General features: G+C 45.2%; 1 protein-coding gene across 2 annotated transcripts in view; it reads right to left on the reverse strand.

Moving 5' to 3' along the window:
• TMC6 (transmembrane channel like 6) overlaps positions 1 to 18180 on the reverse strand; it is a 189377-nt gene that overhangs the window by 5409 nt on the left and 165788 nt on the right. For both annotated transcript variants that reach the window (XM_075349520.1, XM_075349519.1), the window contains 2 exons: positions 17976 to 18152; positions 10928 to 11006 (listed from right to left, as the gene is read on the reverse strand). In XM_075349520.1, coding sequence (XP_075205635.1) covers positions 10928 to 11006; positions 17976 to 18152 — 256 coding nt within the window. The remainder of the gene's footprint in view (positions 1 to 10927; positions 11007 to 17975; positions 18153 to 18180) is intronic.

An 18180-nucleotide genomic window follows, 5' to 3' on the forward strand; every position in this document is an offset into this window, starting at 1 on the left:
AGCATTTCTGTATGCAAGGTGTCGATTCGTATTGAATTGATGATGCCCTATGATTTTTTTAATTCACTTTTTTTCTCTCTCTCGTTCTGTTTTTAAGATAAAAATGCTAACTCCGTTGTTTTCCACCAGGTGGTGCTATAGGTGATTTCATTGCGTAGCGCATGGCTACTTTACTATACCTAGACACCACTTCTATGCCTATAGCTGCCGCCGTTCTCAAGTTAATGGCGGTGGACAGGAGATGGGTGGACACACTGTATGAGGCTTATATTTAAATGGTACATACAATGGGTGAAGTGAGTATTGTATACCTTCGCCAATTTTCTAAGTAAATATAATTCCAAAAGGTGCTAGTGACACGATTTTCTCACCAAATGTCGGTACCAATCCATCCAATCTACACAGGCAAAGAAAACAAACTATAAATGTCCATAAAATTACTGATGTGTAATAATGAGAAAAGACAGGGAAAGAGAATGGTTTGATATCTTTACCTGTGTGGATTGGATGGGTTGTTACAGACATCTGGTGAGTCTTTCAGGTTATTAGCACCTTTAGAAATATATTTACCAGTAAAGTCTCCATTTTATAGTCCCTAGCCAACCTGTTAACCCCTTATCAAATGCTAATATGCATTAAAAAAACAGCAGCCTTTAAAATAGCCTTGGGACTAAGTGAAAAACTAACAAAGTTAAATAAAATATGTATAAAGAAAAATGCAGAAAAGTGCACACAAATCACAAAAACCCATTTCTCAACTAAAAACGCAGCTTTTGCATTAAAACAATAAAACGATAGACTCCAATCTTGACAATCTGGATTTTTCCCCTTGGGCTTTTAGCCATAAAACTTGACTCCAACAGGTTCTCACGAATTGTTTTATCCTGCCATCTTTAAATAAACTTGGAGCTCTCTACCCCGACTTTCATATCTTCAGCTTCAATTGTTCCGGTCGACCTTCTAGCCAGTTTCAGTACTCTGATCTGACCTTACTCCTTTTGATTCATTGTGGATTGGTGATTTGGCGCCCGATCACACCATCGCCCAAATATACTCAATTCTTTCCTCTCAGAACCCATTCTGGTTCGTGAAAGACTGGGAGAGGAAGATTGGGTTGATGTTGTCGAAGAAGCAATGGAACAAAGACTATGTGCACAGAGGAAAGCTATCTTGTAAGATACAAGAAAAAAAACCAAACAAAAAACACAAAAAAGTCTAAAACCATCACCAGATGGTATCGCTGCACCATCAACCTATACAGTATTTATCCTTCCGTTTGCAGTAAATCGTGGAGATGTGAAACAGCAGATGGCACCATGCTCCATATTTGGTGGGATTGTCCCCCAATTCGCCAACTTTGGAATAAAGTCTTTGATATATTCAAACATAAAGTCTCTTTGGAGAGGATTTGCCCAGATGTCCTCAAATCAGACTTCTTTTTAGGATTCCAGGTTCTTTTAAATCCATTAAAATAAGGTTGATGAGATACTTTATCTGCAATTCAATCTTTTATCCCAAAGTGATGGCGCACTAAGACGGTCCTATTAGTACAAAAGTGGCCTATGCAAATGGTTTCTTGTGCAGAATAGAGAGACTCAGCCCATAGCAGAGCCAGTTTTGATAACTTTCGGGATTTGGCAGAGTTGGATAATGTTTAGAGTCTCCTGAGTACTCTACAGTTATCTTGTCCCGATTTTCTCGATATCCAAGGTTGCTATGAAAGTGTACAGATATATAATCCACGGATTCGTAATTCTTATTTACCACTTCCCCTCCCTTCCTTCCTCTGAACCTCTCCTTTTAATCCCTCTTTGTTTCTCTTTTCCGTTCCTCTTTATTTGGACAGTATATTGTTCCTTTTAAGGCTTTAATAATGTACACTTTGACGTTAGTAGTTTCCTAAACGAGTAATTGCATCATTTTCAGTCAAAGAGGAGGTAATTTGTCATGAGATTGTGTATGTGTAGTATCCCATGGTATAAGTAAATTTGGATATTGTTGAAGGTACTTTATCGCATGTACTTATTCAATTTCAGTTTTACCTTTTTGTCTTATGCTGATGTATGTTGTTCATATAAACAATAAAAAAAGTTTATGAAAAATAAAAAAATAACTTCCACATAATTGGTATCACTGAGTCTGGAACAACTGAACTACAAAAAAAAACAAACAACCTGCCGTTCATAATTTCATACGGCCAGCAATGTTAAAAATATGCCAAATTGTCGCGCTTTTCATCATACTGACAATAAATTTAAAAAAAAAAAAAAAGGAAAACCGCAAGCTTTCCCGCAATCGTGCAAGAAACAGGCCCCAATATGGCTCATTCAGCAAAAAAAAAAAAAAACAACAAAAAACAGACAGATGTATTTCTGACATTCAGACACGTGTCTTCCAAAATTCAAATATTGCGCCTTCCTATCAGAGCCCGTTCGTTTGTCCAAACAGAGGGCATCAACGTACTTATACCAAACTGGGTAACAAATGTAGAGATCTATCTTTTCATTCTATACTATGCGAAAGTGAAAAAAAATGTGGCTAAAGCAAGAGGAGACATTATCGTATTTTTCGGATTATAAGACGCGTATTAATATTCGAATGTGGCTTACCGGGGGGTTGTGAAGAGGGGTCAAAGGAGGCAGGGATATGCTATGTGGGTGTTGCCGACGGTGGTCAGTACGACGCTGTCCTGTGCATCGGGCGGCGCCACTCGGCTCTGCTTTGTACACGGCTGCTCTGTTCTGCTCAACGTGCGGCTGCTCTGTGCGGCAAGCGGTCATTCTGAGGATGTCGGTGGTCGGCAGTCAGGGATTCAAATAATGGCGTCTAGAGTCAGCGCCTGCGCCGATGGAGCTTTCAGCTCAAGCTCTCATGTGCGCACGCGCCGACTCCGGCCACCATTATTTGAAGCCCTCACCGTAGACCGCTGACATCTTCAAATTGGCTGGTGACTCACCGCCCCCCGCACAGAGCATAACGGCGTCACTAGCCCCGCTCAGAGCCTAGTGGCGTCACTAGCGCCGTGCAGAGCACAGACTGCAGTGAGTATCTAGGCCTCAATCTGTACCATTGCCAGCATCACTATACTGCAGTACCGCCCCTGCATCCTGTGACTCCCGCTCCGCTGCTACCCCCTCTCCCTGGTAAGACACAACTGGATTATAAAACGGACCCTATATTTTTTTCCACCTTTTTTTCTCTCCAAATTTGGGGTGCGTCATAATTCGGTGCGTCTTATAAAACGAAAAATACGGTACATTTTTACTTCTTCATTCCATTTTGAATTAATTCCTGTGTGGCACCTGAAAAGTAAAAAAAAAAAAATTACCTGACAGCAGTACAGTCGGTTTTGTACTGTGTCTAGAGTTGAGTGAGTACATAACTATTCATTCTCGCTATACTCATAACGAGTACTGTCTAATACTCGCGTATTCATTTCGAATAGTGTGTGCAATGCAAGTCAAAGGGGAAAAACTTGCAAAATAATGAGTAAGGCTACTTTCACACATCCGGTTTGAGCACTGCGGCTCAATTTGGCTGTGAAACCTATGCAACGGATGCGGCGAAAACACCGCATCCTTTGCATAAGTTTTTACATGCGGCCGGTCTGGTTTTTCCGGTTGCGGCATGCTACTGAGCATGCGCACTGGAAGAAGCCGCATGCGGCGGCCGGATGCGTTTTTTTCCGCATTGCGCCGTATCCGGCGTCCATAGGCATGCATTGAAAAATGTGCCGCAGCGGCCGGATGCGGCGCAATGCTGTTTTTTTGCCGGAGCAAAAAACGTTGCAGGCAACGTTCCATCCGGCCGCGGCATCGGCTAAATCTGCCGCATGCGGCAAAAACCGGACCGAACGCAAGCCCATGCGGCACAATACGGCACTAATGTAAGTCTATGCAAAAAAAAAACGCCACCGGCGGCAAAAAAAACGGTTGCGGTTTTTCTGCAGAGCGCCGTATTGTGCCGCAGAGCAAAAACCGGATGTGTGAAAGTAGCCTAACCCAAACGCTGTACTATTTGTACAAGTAGCAAATAGTTCGGGTTACTCGTTACATTGCGAGTTTTTCCCCATTGACTTGCATTACACACACTATTCAGAATGAATACGCGAGTATTAGACAGTACTTAGTTATGAGTATAGTGAGTATGAATAGTTAGGTACTCGCTCAAGTCTGTTACCACAGAATACAGATGTGTGAATACGGCCTATAACATACAAAAAGGCAAACGTTTAACAATCGGTCTTTCCCCTTTGTTTTCAAGACTTTACACACTTGTTCATCTGGGCATTTGCCATATATTTATGACGTCAGTAATTAACAGCCAAATTTGAGTAGACATGACGCAAAAGTGGTTAAAGACTATTTCATCCCAAAATAAAAGATTAGTCCTGTATCAAACCAGAAGTTAGAGAAGTAGCTCAAGTCTGTTACATGTGTATAAAAAAAGAGAATTTTGTTACTTACCGTAAATTCTTTTTCTTATAGTTCCGACATGGGAGACCCAAACCATGGGTGTATAGCTTCTGCCTCCGGAGGACACACAAAGTACTACACTCAAACGTGTAGCTCCTCCCTCCGGGCTATATACACCCCCTGGATGACAATCTAACCAGTTCAGTGCAAAAGCTGAAGGAGGACATCCACCCATAAGTAGAGATAGAGTAGAACTCGGAATAACCGGAACTCTGTCTACTAACAACAGCCGGTGAAACACACGGAACAAAAAACTGCCAACAGGCAACAGAGAGGGTGCTGGGTCTCCCATGTCGGAACTATAAGAAAAAGAATTTACGGTAAGTAACAAAATTCTCTTTTTCTTTATCGTTCCTTATGGGAGACCCAAACCATGGGACGTTCCAAAGCAGTCCATGGGTGGGGAATAAACCAAACTGAGAAGTAGGCAAAACCTAACTTCACAAATGGGCGACAACCGCCTGAAGAATGCGTCTGCCCAAGCTCGCATCTGCCGAAGCATGAGCATGCACTTGGTAGTGCTTCGAAAAAGTGTGCAGACTGGACCACGTGGCAGCCTGACAAACCTGCTGAGCCGTAGCCTGGTACCTGAAAGCCCAGGAGGCACCGACAGCTCTGGTCGAGTGCGCCTTAATCCCTGGCGGAGGAGGCACCTGAGAACACTGGTAGGCATCGGTGATAGCCGACCTGATCCAACGAGCTAGGGTCGGTTTAGAAGCAGCGAGACCCTTGCGCTGACCAGTGGTTAGCACAAAAAGTGAGGTGCACCGCCTAAAAACGGCGGTGCGTGAGACATAGATTCGGAGCGCCCGCACCAAATCTAAGGAGTGCAACGCCTTCTCAAAGCGATGCACAGGGGCCGGACAAAGAGAAGGCAATGAAATGTCCTGATTAAGGTGGAAAGGAGACACCACCTTAGGGAGAAAGTCCGGAGTCGGACGAAGAACCACCTTGTCTTGGTGAAACACCAAAAAGGGGGATTCCGAAGAGAGCGCAGCCAAATCAGAAACTCTCCTGAGAGAAGTTATGGCTACTAGAAAAACAACTTTCTGTGAAAGTCTAAACAAAGGAACCTCCCTGAGAGGCTCAAAGGGGGGTTTCTGTAAGGCCGTGAGGACCAGATTAAGGTCCCAGGGATCCAAGGGCCGCCGGTAAGGAGGAATGATGTGAGATGCGCCCTGCATGAAGGTGCGCACCTGGGCCAGTCGGGCGATACGCCGCTGGAACAATACCGACAGAGCCGACACCTGTCCCTTGAGGGAATTGAGGGACAGTCCTAGCTGTAGACCGGACTGTAGAAAAGACAGGATGGTCGGCAAGGAGAACGGCCAAGGAGCATGGTCGGAAGAGCGACACCAGGACAGGAAAATCCTCCAAGTCCTGTGGTAAATCTTGGCCGAGGAAGACTTCCGAGCCTGAGTCATGGTGGAGATGACCTCAGAGGGAATGCCTGAAGCCGTCAGGATCCAGGACTCAAGAGCCACGCCGTCAATCTGAGAGCCGCAGAATTCTGGCGGAAGAACGGACCTTGAGAGAGAAGGTCTGGGCGGTCCGGGAGATGCCACGGCACCTCTACGGACAGACGGAGCAGGTCTGGGAACCAAGCTCGCCTGGGCCAGTCCGGCGCAATGGGTATGACTCGATGGCCCTCCATTCTGATCTTGCGCAGAACCCTGGGCAAGAGCGTTAGAGGGGGAAACACATAGGCCAGACGGAACTGAGACCAATCTTGAACCAGTGCGTCTGCTGCGAAGGCTTGAGGATCGTGGGAGCGAGCCACGTAAACCGGAACCTTGTTGTTGTGCCGGGATGCCATTAGATCCACTTCCGGAGTGCCCCACTTGCGGCAGATTGATCTGAACACTGACGGATGCAGGGCCCACTCGCCGCTGTCCACGGTTTGACGGCTGAGATAATCGGCCTCCCAGTTTTCCACGCCTGGGATGTGGACTGCAGATATGGTGGACTTGGAGTCCTCCGTCCACTGGAGGATTCGTTGAACCTCCAACATCGCCAGACGGCTGTGAGTCCCGCCCTGCTGATTGATGTAGGCAACCGCTGTCGCGTTGTCCGACTGAACTCGAATGTGCCTACCCGCCAACAGGTGGTGAAAGGCTAGGAGAGCTAGAAACACAGCTCTGATCTCCAGCACATTGATCGAGAGGGCTGATTCGGACGGAGTCCAAGTGCCCTGTGCTCGGTGATGGAGAAATACTGCTCCCCAACCGGAGAGGCTGGCATCCGTGGTGAGGATCACCCAGGACGGAGTCAGGAAGGAGCGTCCCCGTGACAGAGAGAGGGGCCGAAGCCACCACTGAAGGGAGCTCCTGGTCTGTGACGACAGAGCCACCAGCCTGTGCAAGGAAGAGATCCGCTTGTCCCAACAGCGGAGAATGTCCAGCTGTAGGGGACGCAGATGGAACTGGGCAAAGGGAACCGCTTCCATTGACGCCACCATCTGACCCAGCACCTGCATGAGGTGTCTGATGGAATGACGGCGGTGCCTCAGCAGAGAGCGCACCGCCAGACGAAGGGACTGCTGTTTGACTAAGGGCAACTTGACAAGTGCCGGCAGAGTCTCGAATTGCATCCCTAGGTACATAAGCACCTGGGTCGGGGTCAGAGTGGACTTGGGCAGGTTGACAAGCCACCCGAACTGAACTAGCGTGGCGAGAGTGAGAGAGACACTCCGCTGGCAGTCTGCACTGGATGAGGCCTTGACTAGAATGTCGTCCAGGTAAGGAATCACTGCCAACCCCTGGAGGTGCAGAACCGCAACCACTGCTGCCATGACCTTGGTGAATACTCGAGGGGCCGTGGCTAAGCCGAAGGGGAGAGCCACGAATTGGAAATGTTCCTCTCCGATTGCAAAGCGTAGCCAACGCTGGTGTGAAACCGCAATAGGCACATGCAGGTAGGCATCTCTGATGTCGATGGATGCCAAAAAATCTCCTTGGGTCATTGAGGCAATGACCGATCTCAGAGATTCCATGCGAAAGTGCCGCACCTGAACATGCTTGTTGAGAAGCTTGAGATCCAGGATGGGCCGGAAGGAACCGTCCTTTTTGGGGACTAGAAAGAGGTTTGAGTAGAAAAGGCTGAACCGTTCCCGGGCGGGAACCGGAACATTTACACCGTTGGCCTGCAGGGATGCCACGGCCTGAGAGAAGGCGGCGGCTTTGGAGCAGGGGGGGGTGGACAGAAAAAATCTGTTTGGCGGGCTGGAAGAAAATTCTATCCTGTAGCCGTGGGAGATTATATCCCGCACCCACTGATCGGAGACGTGTTGAGACCACACGTCGCCAAAGTGGGAGAGCCTCCCACCGACCAAGGACGTTGCTGGCGCAGCCAGATAGTCAAGAGGAGGCTGCCTTAGTGGCAGCGGCTCCTCCGGTCTTTTGAGGACGCGGCTTTGCGCGCCAGTTGGATTTACGATCCTTGGCTGCGGTAGTGGACGAGGTCGAGGGCTTAGAGGATGACCAGTTAGAGGAACGAAAGGAACGAAACCTCGATTGGTTACTGCCCTGGACAGGTTTCCTGGCTTTAGTTTGTGGCAAGGAAGTACTCTTCCCGCCAGTAGCTTCCTTAATTATGTCATCCAGCTGTTCCCCAAACAGCCGGGACCCAGCAAAAGGGAGACTCGCAAGGTACTTCTTAGAGGAAGCGTCTGCTTTCCACTCTCGAAGCCACAAGATCCTGCGGATCGCGAGGGAGTTAGCGGAGGCCACCGCCGTGCGGTGAGAAGCCTCCAGGATGGCAGACATGGCGTAGGATGCAAAAGCCGAAGCTTGAGAAGTTTAAGCATCCATCTCAGGAATAGAGTCCCTGGTGAGGGAATGTATCTCCGCCAGAGAGGCAGAGACTGCCTTAAGAGCCCACACTGCCGCAAAAGACGGGGAGAACGAGGCTCCTGCCGCCTCATATACAGACTTGGCCAGAAGGTCAACCTGGCAGTCAGTGGGATCCTTAAGAGAAGTGCCATCAGCCACATCTACGACTGTGCGGGCTGAGATTCTGGACACCGGAGGGTCTACCTTTGGGGACTGGGCCTATTCCTTAACCACCTCTGGTGGAAAAGGAAAACGGTCATCTGAATTACGCTTCGGAAAACGTTTGTCAGGACAGGCCCTGGGCTTCGTAACAGTGGTCTGAAAGCTGGAGTGGTTAAAAAACATACTCCTAGCTCTCTTAGGTGAGGTAAACTGGTGTATCTCTACCAGAGAGGCTTGTTCCTCTGACTCTGGTGGGTTGAGGTTCAGTACGGAGTTAATGGACGCAATCAAGTCACTAACATCCGCATCACCCTCAGACAAGTCAATGGGGTACATAGAGGTAGCGTCTGAGCCCACAGTAAACGAATCCTCCTCGCCCTGCACCTCGGCACGAGAATCAGAGCCGTGGGAAGAGGAAGGAGAAGGGTCCCTGCGTCTCCGTTTAGGGGGACGGGGTCCTAGGACATGCTCTGAGAGCTCTGCAGAGCTCGGGGCAGCAGAGGCACCCTGAGAAGGGGGCTGATGCAGTGTCCGGGACAGCTGCCCCATGGAGTCGGCAAAAGACTGGGAAATAGCTTGTGAAAAAGATGCTACCCAAGCCGGGGGTTCAGCCACCGGGGCCGGAGCAGCCGGAGGGACCCCTGAGGAGGCTCCAGGCTGAGACACAACCATATTAGCACAGGCATCACAATGTGGGTATGTGCTTGGCTCTGGCAGAATGAGCTTACATGCAGTGCATATAGCGTACATGTTTGCAGCCTTGCTCCTAGTGACAGACATGCTGCTGAGGTGGAAGCTCTGCAGCAAGAATACACTCCTGTAGAATGCCCTGAGAGTGTAATAAAAAGCCCACAACCAGAGGTTGTGGCTTACCAGCCCGCTCTCTGTGTGCCCTCCGGATTCCACAGCTCAAAGCCCCAGTGAAGCGTCAGCTTTCCTAAACAGCAGCAGCTGCAGCATCCAGCGCCGTCCAGTGTAAGAACGCTGAGAAAATGGCGCTGGAAGGAGGAGGGGGGGGCGGGTATTAGCCCAAGAGCGGGAAAACGGAGGGCCAGGGAGAGATACAGGGGAGGGAACATCTCCCCAGAGAGGAGTGCCCTCCCCTCTGCTGGCCGGGCGGTGGGCGGCGCCACGCTATGCTGTATGCATGACATGCAGAGAAGCCGAAACCGAAACTAGGCCCAAACTGAAGCCGGGGCCTAGATTTTAAAGTGCGGCCGACGAGCAGGCACCTTCGGCGCGGTTCTCAGGGGAAACCCCCAGAACCGGCCGGAATTTACAGTCACGATAAAACACATACTGTACCCCTAATAAAAGTACCCGGGACCCCTGAAAAACGTCTCAATACTTAGCTTTGAGACGCAGGGCCAGTCCCTGATGGGGGGTGAACGCGCCTTCCAGCAGAAACCAGACAGGGCTGTGGATGGAGACCGGTCTCCTGCAAGCAGAGAGGACAGTGACGGCTCCCACTTCAACCCAGAGCCTCTCAGAGGATGTGAAGGAGCGCGGCATGTGAAGGCTCCAGCCTTGTAAAGTCAACCTTAACAGCACCGCCGACAGAGTCGGGTGTGAAGGGACATGCCGGGAGTCCAGACTGGACCCGCTTTTCTTCCAAATCTTTAAAATCAAAAATAAAAATGAAAAAATATCAGAGAATGCAAGTGTGTGTGACCTCCTGAAACACAAAGCATTGAACTGGTTAGATTGTCATCCAGGGGGTGTATATAGCCCGGAGGGAGGAGCTACACGTTTGAGTGTAGTACTTTGTGTGTCCTCCGGAGGCAGAAGCTATACACCCATGGTTTGGGTCTCCCATAAGGAACGATAAAGAAATATATGTTCTAGCACCGTCAGGGCCAGCTAATGAAATGAATCGTGTTCTTCTTGCATGAATGACAAGTTTCTATGATGTTTGTGTGAAACTATTTTTTCCTTTACATACATATCAATAGAAAAAAGTTTATTCTACTGCAAAAACTGACTTGCAAACTTAATGCACAAATATAAAAAGGTTTTATTGTTTGCTATAGAACTGTATGATCCGTTGGCATGAATCACTCATTAGGCATTTTAACTACTATATTGAATTAGCCTCTGCACTCTGCAAACACAACCTGTTCCCCCTCTCGCTATGTTGTAATTGCCTACTTTATTTTGTTTAATAGAGATTAATAAAAAATAAATCTATTTATGTTTCTTGTACTCTGCTCCTATGAAATCCTCGCACCCTGCCTTCCAGAATATTTCAGTAGTATCAGCAATAATATTAATTTTAAGTGTACAAAATCTTTTTAAGCATTTACATGGACTTTGAGAATCATAGGGGAGAAAAGATAAATCAATAAATCAAACATAAAACCGACGAAATCCATGATTTACAGAAAATTCAAAAGAAAAGCCCCGATTTATCTTCTTCCTTTCATGTAGTTTGTGTGACATCATACCACTAGAATTACTTACATTTGCAATCTGCTCCTTCAGTAGCCGTATGATTCTTCTCTGTCCATTCACAATCTGAATATGGAAGTAGATTACAATCCTGGAAAAGAAAAAAAAATAAAAATAACTTCATCTTTCATAAAAAGAAATAAATTAAAATTATACTGAAGGTTAAAATTGAAGGGCACGCCTGCCCACTGTGTTCATTGGGCAACCAACTTAACAGTTCAGCGTTGATCACCGGGTTGGGAGTGCTTGTCAAATCTGCATTGAATCATGCTGTCTGTTTTCACTCATAAAAGGGAACCTGTCACCAGTTTTGGGGCCTATAAGCTGCAGCCACCACCACAGGACTCCTATATACAGCTTTCTAACATGCTGTATATAAGATCCCAGGCCGTTGTGTAGAACATAAAAAACACTTTATAATACTCAACTAGGTCACTCCGGTGCACAACAGTCGGATGGGAGGCGTCGTTCTCCGGGACAGGCGCCTACCCTTTCGGCCTTCTTGGTCTTCCTTATTCTGAAGCTGTGGTGCATGACACGTCTACATCATACACACGCGCCGGCATTGAGGTCCTGCGAAGGCGCACTTTGATTTGCCCTGTTCAGGGCAGATCAAAGTATTGTAGTGCGCCAGCGTGGGACCGGTGAGTGTGTATGACGGAGACGCATCATGCACCACAGTTTCAGAATAAGGAAGACCAAGATGGCCGAAATGGGAGGAGCAGGTCCCAGAGAACACCGCAGCTTATAGGCCCCAAATCTAGTGACAGGTTCCCTTTAAGGCTTGTTCATATGACCATATGTTTGGTACAAGTGCTGTCCATAAAAAAATAAAACATCTGTCAGCACATGTGTGAGGAGTATGCTAGATGACTGAGAATTATGACAGTTATTCATGTCAGTCAGCTACTCCATGATGTCACCCCCTCCCTTTTCCAGCTGCTTGGAGACCCAGCAAATGTAAAACTCAAGGTGTCAAAATCCAATTAGGACAGACCTTGATCCAGCACACCCCCTGCGGAGTGAATTGTCCTACACAGGAGGTGGGAGGGAAGCTCCAGGTTTATAACCTAACTTCAAAAGGTCTCCTCCAGACAATTCGTAACCGTCAGTAGAGTTTCGATATTGGGGGGTACATTGCCCCCACAGACAAGACAGGCACATTTTCATATTCCTGAGGGCCAGACGCACGTAACACATATTTCGGCAAACATGTATAATGTGCATAGCCCTCAATAATTAATAACTGGCCACAGGAAGCCCGCAGAACCCTCATATTTCCTATGAAAATGGAGATCAATTCACGACCATCAAAACGAGGGTCATATTTTTCGGGTGAGAAGTTCAGGGGCAGAGTTATGCTGGGAAATATAACGTTAGGTTATTCTCAGCTAACAGCAGGGGGAGGGAATTTCCAGCCAGGATGATGTCACGAGGGGGGGGGCCGTGTGAGCCCAGAACAGAACCGATGAAAGCTAAGGGCAGAGGTCCGTGCTTTTGTATTTCTTCTGGGGGTCACGGGCTTCATTCATGTAGTGGAGGATACCTGAAACGTCCCTGGCTCCACACAGTACCCCCCTGCATGGGCCAAACCCTCAACCCTAAAGGTAATTGATACATCTGTATGCCGGCTTGTGATCCATAACTTACCTGTAAATGTACTCTGACCTATATACAGTGCTATGTAGAAGTTTGAGCACCACTGGTCAAAATTACTGTTCTTGTGAACAGTTAATCAAGTTGAAAATGAAATGATCTCTAAAAGGCATAAAGTTAAAGATGACATTTCCTTTATATTTTAGGTAAGAACAAAAAAAAAAAAATATTTTCATCTTTAACATTTTAAAAACTACAAAAATGAAAACGGGCCAATGCAAAAGTTTGAACACCCTTGGAGATTTGTGTGCTCAGATAACTTTGACTTATCATTTCAGACCTTAATTAGCCTGTTAGGTTTGTGGCTTGTTCATTATCATAGTTAGGAAAGGGCAGGTGATGCAAATTTCACAGCTTTATAAAAACCCAGCTTCCTCTAACCTTGTGCAAATAAAACAACAGCCATGGGTTTTTCAAAGCAGCTGCCTAGCACTCTGAGAATCAAAATGGTGAAGGCCCACAAAGCAGAAGAAAGCTAGAAAAAAATAGCAAAGCGTTTTCAAGTTGCCCTTTCCTCAGTTTGAAAAGTAATTCAGAAATGGCCCTTACAGAAACAGTGGAGGTCAGAATAAAGTCTGGAAAACCAAGAAAAATTTCTGTAAGAGCTGCTCGTAGGATTGCTAGAGTGGCAAATCACAACCTTCACTTCACTGCAAAAGTCCTTCAGGAAGATTTAGTCAACTCTGGAGTTGTGGTACATTGTTCTACTGTTCAGAGACGCCTACAGAAAAATGGCCTTCATGGAAGAGTCATCTGAAGAAAACCTCTCCTGCGTCCTAACCATAAAATTTAGCATCAGAAGTATGCAAAATAACACCTAAACAAGACTGATGTATTTTGGAAACAAGTCATGTTAACTGATGAGGTTAAAATAGAACTCCTTGGCCACAATGATCAAACCAAATGTTTGGGAAAAAAAGAAGACAATGTCATGACAAGAACATCTCGCCAACCATTAAGCATGGGGGTGGATTAATCATGCTTTGGGTTGTGTTCTATCCAATTGCACTGGGAACATTTCACGGGTAGAGGGACGAATGGATTCAATTAAAGTTTTACAAATTCTTCAAGCAAACATAACACCATCTGTAAAAAATCTGAAGTTGAAAAGAGGATGACTTCTAATGGATAAGGATCCTAAACACAATTCAAAATCCACATTAGCCTATGTCAAAAGGTACAAGCTGAAGGTTTTACAATGGCCCTCACAGTCCCCTGATCTGAACATCATTGAAAATCTGTGGCTAGACCGCAAAAGAGCAGTGCATGCAAGAGGACCCAGGAATCTTACAGAACAAGAAGACTTTTCCAAGGATGAAAGCATGAAAATCCCTCAAACAAGAATTGAAAGACTCTTGGCAGGCTATAAAAAACATTTACAAGTTTTGATACTTGCCAAAGGGGGTGCTGCAGGGTACTAACCATGCAGGGTACCCAATATTTTGCATTGGCCAACTTTATTTTTTGTTGTGAGTTAAAAAATATTATATATATTATATCATATCATATCATATCTATATATATATATATATATATACACACACATATATATATACATATATATATATATATATACACATATATATATATATATATATATACACATATACACACACACACACACACACACACATACATACATATATATACACATACATACATACATACATACATACATACATACATACATACATACATACATATATATTTTTTTATTTATTTTTTTCTAAAATGCAGAGGATATGTGTTATCCTTAACTTTATGCTTTTACAGATAATTTCATCTTCACCTTGCTTAATTGTTCAGAATATCAGTAAGGCTGGTTTCACACTACGTTTATTTAACATGCGTCAGGAACGTTTTTTTGCTGCAAAAGCGGATCCTGCTTTTACAGCAAAAAACGCATGCAAACGCATCTGTTATTTTGCAGGATCCTGTCACTGGATGTTTAGGGGCGGGCATTGGAGTCATGTGATTGGGAGTGAGGGGAACTAGACTGGGAGCCGGCTTCTGACAGCTGCAGACGCTGGTAACCAAGGTAAACATCGGGCTTGGATACCCGATATTTATCTTGGTTACGAGTGTCTGCAGCTGCTAGGAGCAGGGCTGTCTGCACACGTAACCAACGTAAACATCGGGTAACTAAGAGAAGTGGTTACCCGATATTTACCTTGGTTACGAGTGTCCGCAGCTCTCAGGTGGGAGAGAGAGGGAGGGGAGGAAGGGGGAAAGACAGAGATAGAGAGAGAGAGGGTGAGGGAGGGAGGAGGAGAGAGAGAGACAGATCACGCGAGACTGGTTCTGTGCATGCTCAGTAGAGCAAGCAGGATCCTGTCTATCAGCACGCCAGCGTTCACCTGCATTTGCGTGCTGTTTAGTCAGGATCCGGTGACATGCAGTATTTGGACGCAGCTCAAAAACGCTACAAGTAGCGTTTTTGAAAGATGTTAAAAAACTGCAAGTCGCTGGATCCTCACTATAACGCACGCAAACGCAGGTGAACGCATGTTAACGCGAGTCCATTGCAAATGCATTGAAGTGAAAACGCATTTGCACTGGATCCGTTTTTCCGCTAAAAAAACGTTATGGACGGATGTTAAATAAACATAGTGTGAAACCAGCCTAAACGTGACCAGGGTTGCTCAAACTTTTGCATGCTACTAATAAATATATATTATATTATAATATATATATATATATATATATATATATATATATATATATATATATATATATATATATATATATATATATATATATATATATATATACATATACATATATACACACACACACACACATATACTGTAAATTCCATATTGTATATATTGTAGCATTTAGTGAGCCCTTACGGTGACTAAAAATATATAATTTAACACTAGAACTACTGGACTCGTGACACCTATATAGAAATACATGGTGCAAAGTAGTCAAAATAACTACCTCAGTAGTTCTAGTGCCAATCTTGGGCTGTTCGGTTATCTCGATCCGGAATCCCATGTCTGTGAGCTCGGCGTAATAGTTATCGTAATTGATTGGTGGCAGCGAGTTTATGCCAAGGATCATTGGGGGCAACCAGTGACATCTGGGGAGGTTTAGATATATTCCGCTCGCAGGAGTCGGGGGAATATATACCTTACTCTTACCGGGAACCCTTCAATCATCGGCATAGTAGAATAGCAGCCTCCTGGCTTATTGTCGGGCAATTCCATAATTGGCCTGACTATAAGAGGGGCGCTAGAGAGCGAGTCACGTGCTTGCTCGGTCTGTCTGGTGGAAAGGGGGGCTGTTCCTTCCTCTTCCTACCCCCCTTTTTGCGACATGTAATTTAATGGGGTAGTGCGATGAGTGATTTAATTCACTGACCGAATATGCATGTGAAAAAATAAAAAATGCAGCAGTTTCTTTTCTATATTGGATGAGACTCGCCCAAAGTCTATGGAAGCTGCAAAATAAAATAAAAAGATCTTATGCCATACAGAGCCTCAGTATAGCATCCATTTATTTATTTTTTTCATGGATACATTGCAATTCTGTAGCAAGAGATTATGAAACTTTCTTTTAGCCGATGCTGTAAAAAAAAAAAAACAAAAAAAAACAGATTCCATACGGACTGCACACAGATGACAAGCGAGAAAAATAAATAAATAAAGCAATAGTCACCATCTCATTTTTCTGGATGAAACTGTGAAATGATTTTTCATCCCTTCATGTGAACCTACCCTTATTGTGTGCCACTGTCAGTTTTTACCTAATAGACCACATTCACTTTTTTTTTATTGTATTGTGTACTTGGCTTTAGAATTTTTGGCAGAAAAGAAGAAAAAATCCCAACAATCTGATAAACCTCCAAAAAGGTTAATAGCATCTGCAAGGGACTGTTAAAAATAGATTCTTTAGATCTCCTGTAATAATAAAAACTTACATCTGTCTGATGTATGTAAAGCGCTATGGAATTAATAATGCTATATAAGTAAATATTTTATTAAATAAGCCATAATTTATGGCTTCACAATATTCACTTTTATACATGAACGATAGAGTCCCTGAAAAAGCAAGCAGGCAGGTGAAACGATTGGGGGGTGGAGGGGGGTCTTCTGAGCCACAAGGACTTCAGCCCTTACTCCTGAATTGGTATCTGGAACCATTTACCCTAAATTCTTGGTATGCTTTGTGCTCATAACTCTAACTTGAAGCTGCATTTTCTTATATTGCTTCTACCGTCTTGCACAGGGATCATGTTTCCCAGATACATGCAATACAGTAGGTGTAGGGGTTAATTGTGCCCTATTATATGGTGTCCATTATATGTGGCAGGCTATTGACTGTATTATAAGTCATGGTGCATGTCTTTATTCAGAAAACACAAAATCCATTGAAACAAAGATTTCTTATATTATCCAATATTGGATGTGGCATGTGCCTTTTTTTTTTCTTTTGCTGATCTGCTTTATCCTTGTATGTTCAAAACACAAGCGAAGAGTATGGTATAAAAGAGATGGTTGGTTAGTCATTGTAATAAGTGATAAAATATCACACATTACATAGGATTACATTTCCTACTTTGGAAGTCTGTAACATACAAACACTGCTTTAACGAACATTAAGATCATTAGTTATTTCCAAATAAAGAAAAAAGGTTAAAATCAAGCCCTTAAGCCTGCTTTACACGTTGCAATTTCCCATACGATATTGTATGCAATTTGCAACGCCCCCATCATATGTGCGGCACGTTCAATTTGTTGAATGTGCCGCACAAACGATTAACCCCCGTCACACGTACTTACCTGTCCATACGACCTCGATGTGGGCAGCGAATGTCCACTTCCTGGAGTGGGAGGGACGTTCGGCGTCACAGCGACGTCACGAGGCAGCCGGCCAATAGAAGCGGAGGGGCGGAGATGAGCGGGATGTAAAGATCCCGCCCACCTCCTTCCTTCCACATTGCCGGCTGGAGCCGCGGGAGGCAGGTAAGATCTGTTCATCATTCCCGGGGTGTCACACACTGCGATGTGTGCTGCCTCGGGAACATTGAACAACCCGACGTGTAATTCGTCAGGATTCAACGACGTGTATGCGATGAACGTTTTAACGTTCAATCGCACGTACCTGTCACACTCTACAATGTACCTTACGATGCCGGATGTGCGTCACTTACGACGTGACCCCGCCGACACATCGTAAGATATATTGTAGCGAAAGTGGGCTTAAGCGTCTGTATCTGTGCATTGCTCGAATACAACCAAAGAGCAAGAAACACTTTGCTCTGGTTAATTAAAGTTCCTTGCTTCCATATACCAATAGTGGTTGCTCACATTGGAAAATCCGCAATGCTGAAAATGACGTACCATTTAACACAAATCTCAGTATATTTCCTATGACTCAATTGCAACTTATTACTCACAATAGGACTGCAGCCGCAAGATAAATGAAGAATGTATTTTCCCAAAGGTAGTAGTGAATCCAGCTGACCCAGCTGAGCCGGGGATTGGATACCTCCAGTTGGCGGACATAGAACTTGCCTGCCTCGTACATAGTATTTAGGGAGCGGAATGGACCACAAGACACTGAAGGCTTCACACTAAGAAAGAGATATGGAGCACAAGAAA

Source organism: Anomaloglossus baeobatrachus, chromosome 5 (genome assembly GCF_048569485.1).
Source record: "Anomaloglossus baeobatrachus isolate aAnoBae1 chromosome 5, aAnoBae1.hap1, whole genome shotgun sequence".
NCBI classification, from domain to species: domain Eukaryota; kingdom Metazoa; phylum Chordata; class Amphibia; order Anura; family Aromobatidae; genus Anomaloglossus; species Anomaloglossus baeobatrachus.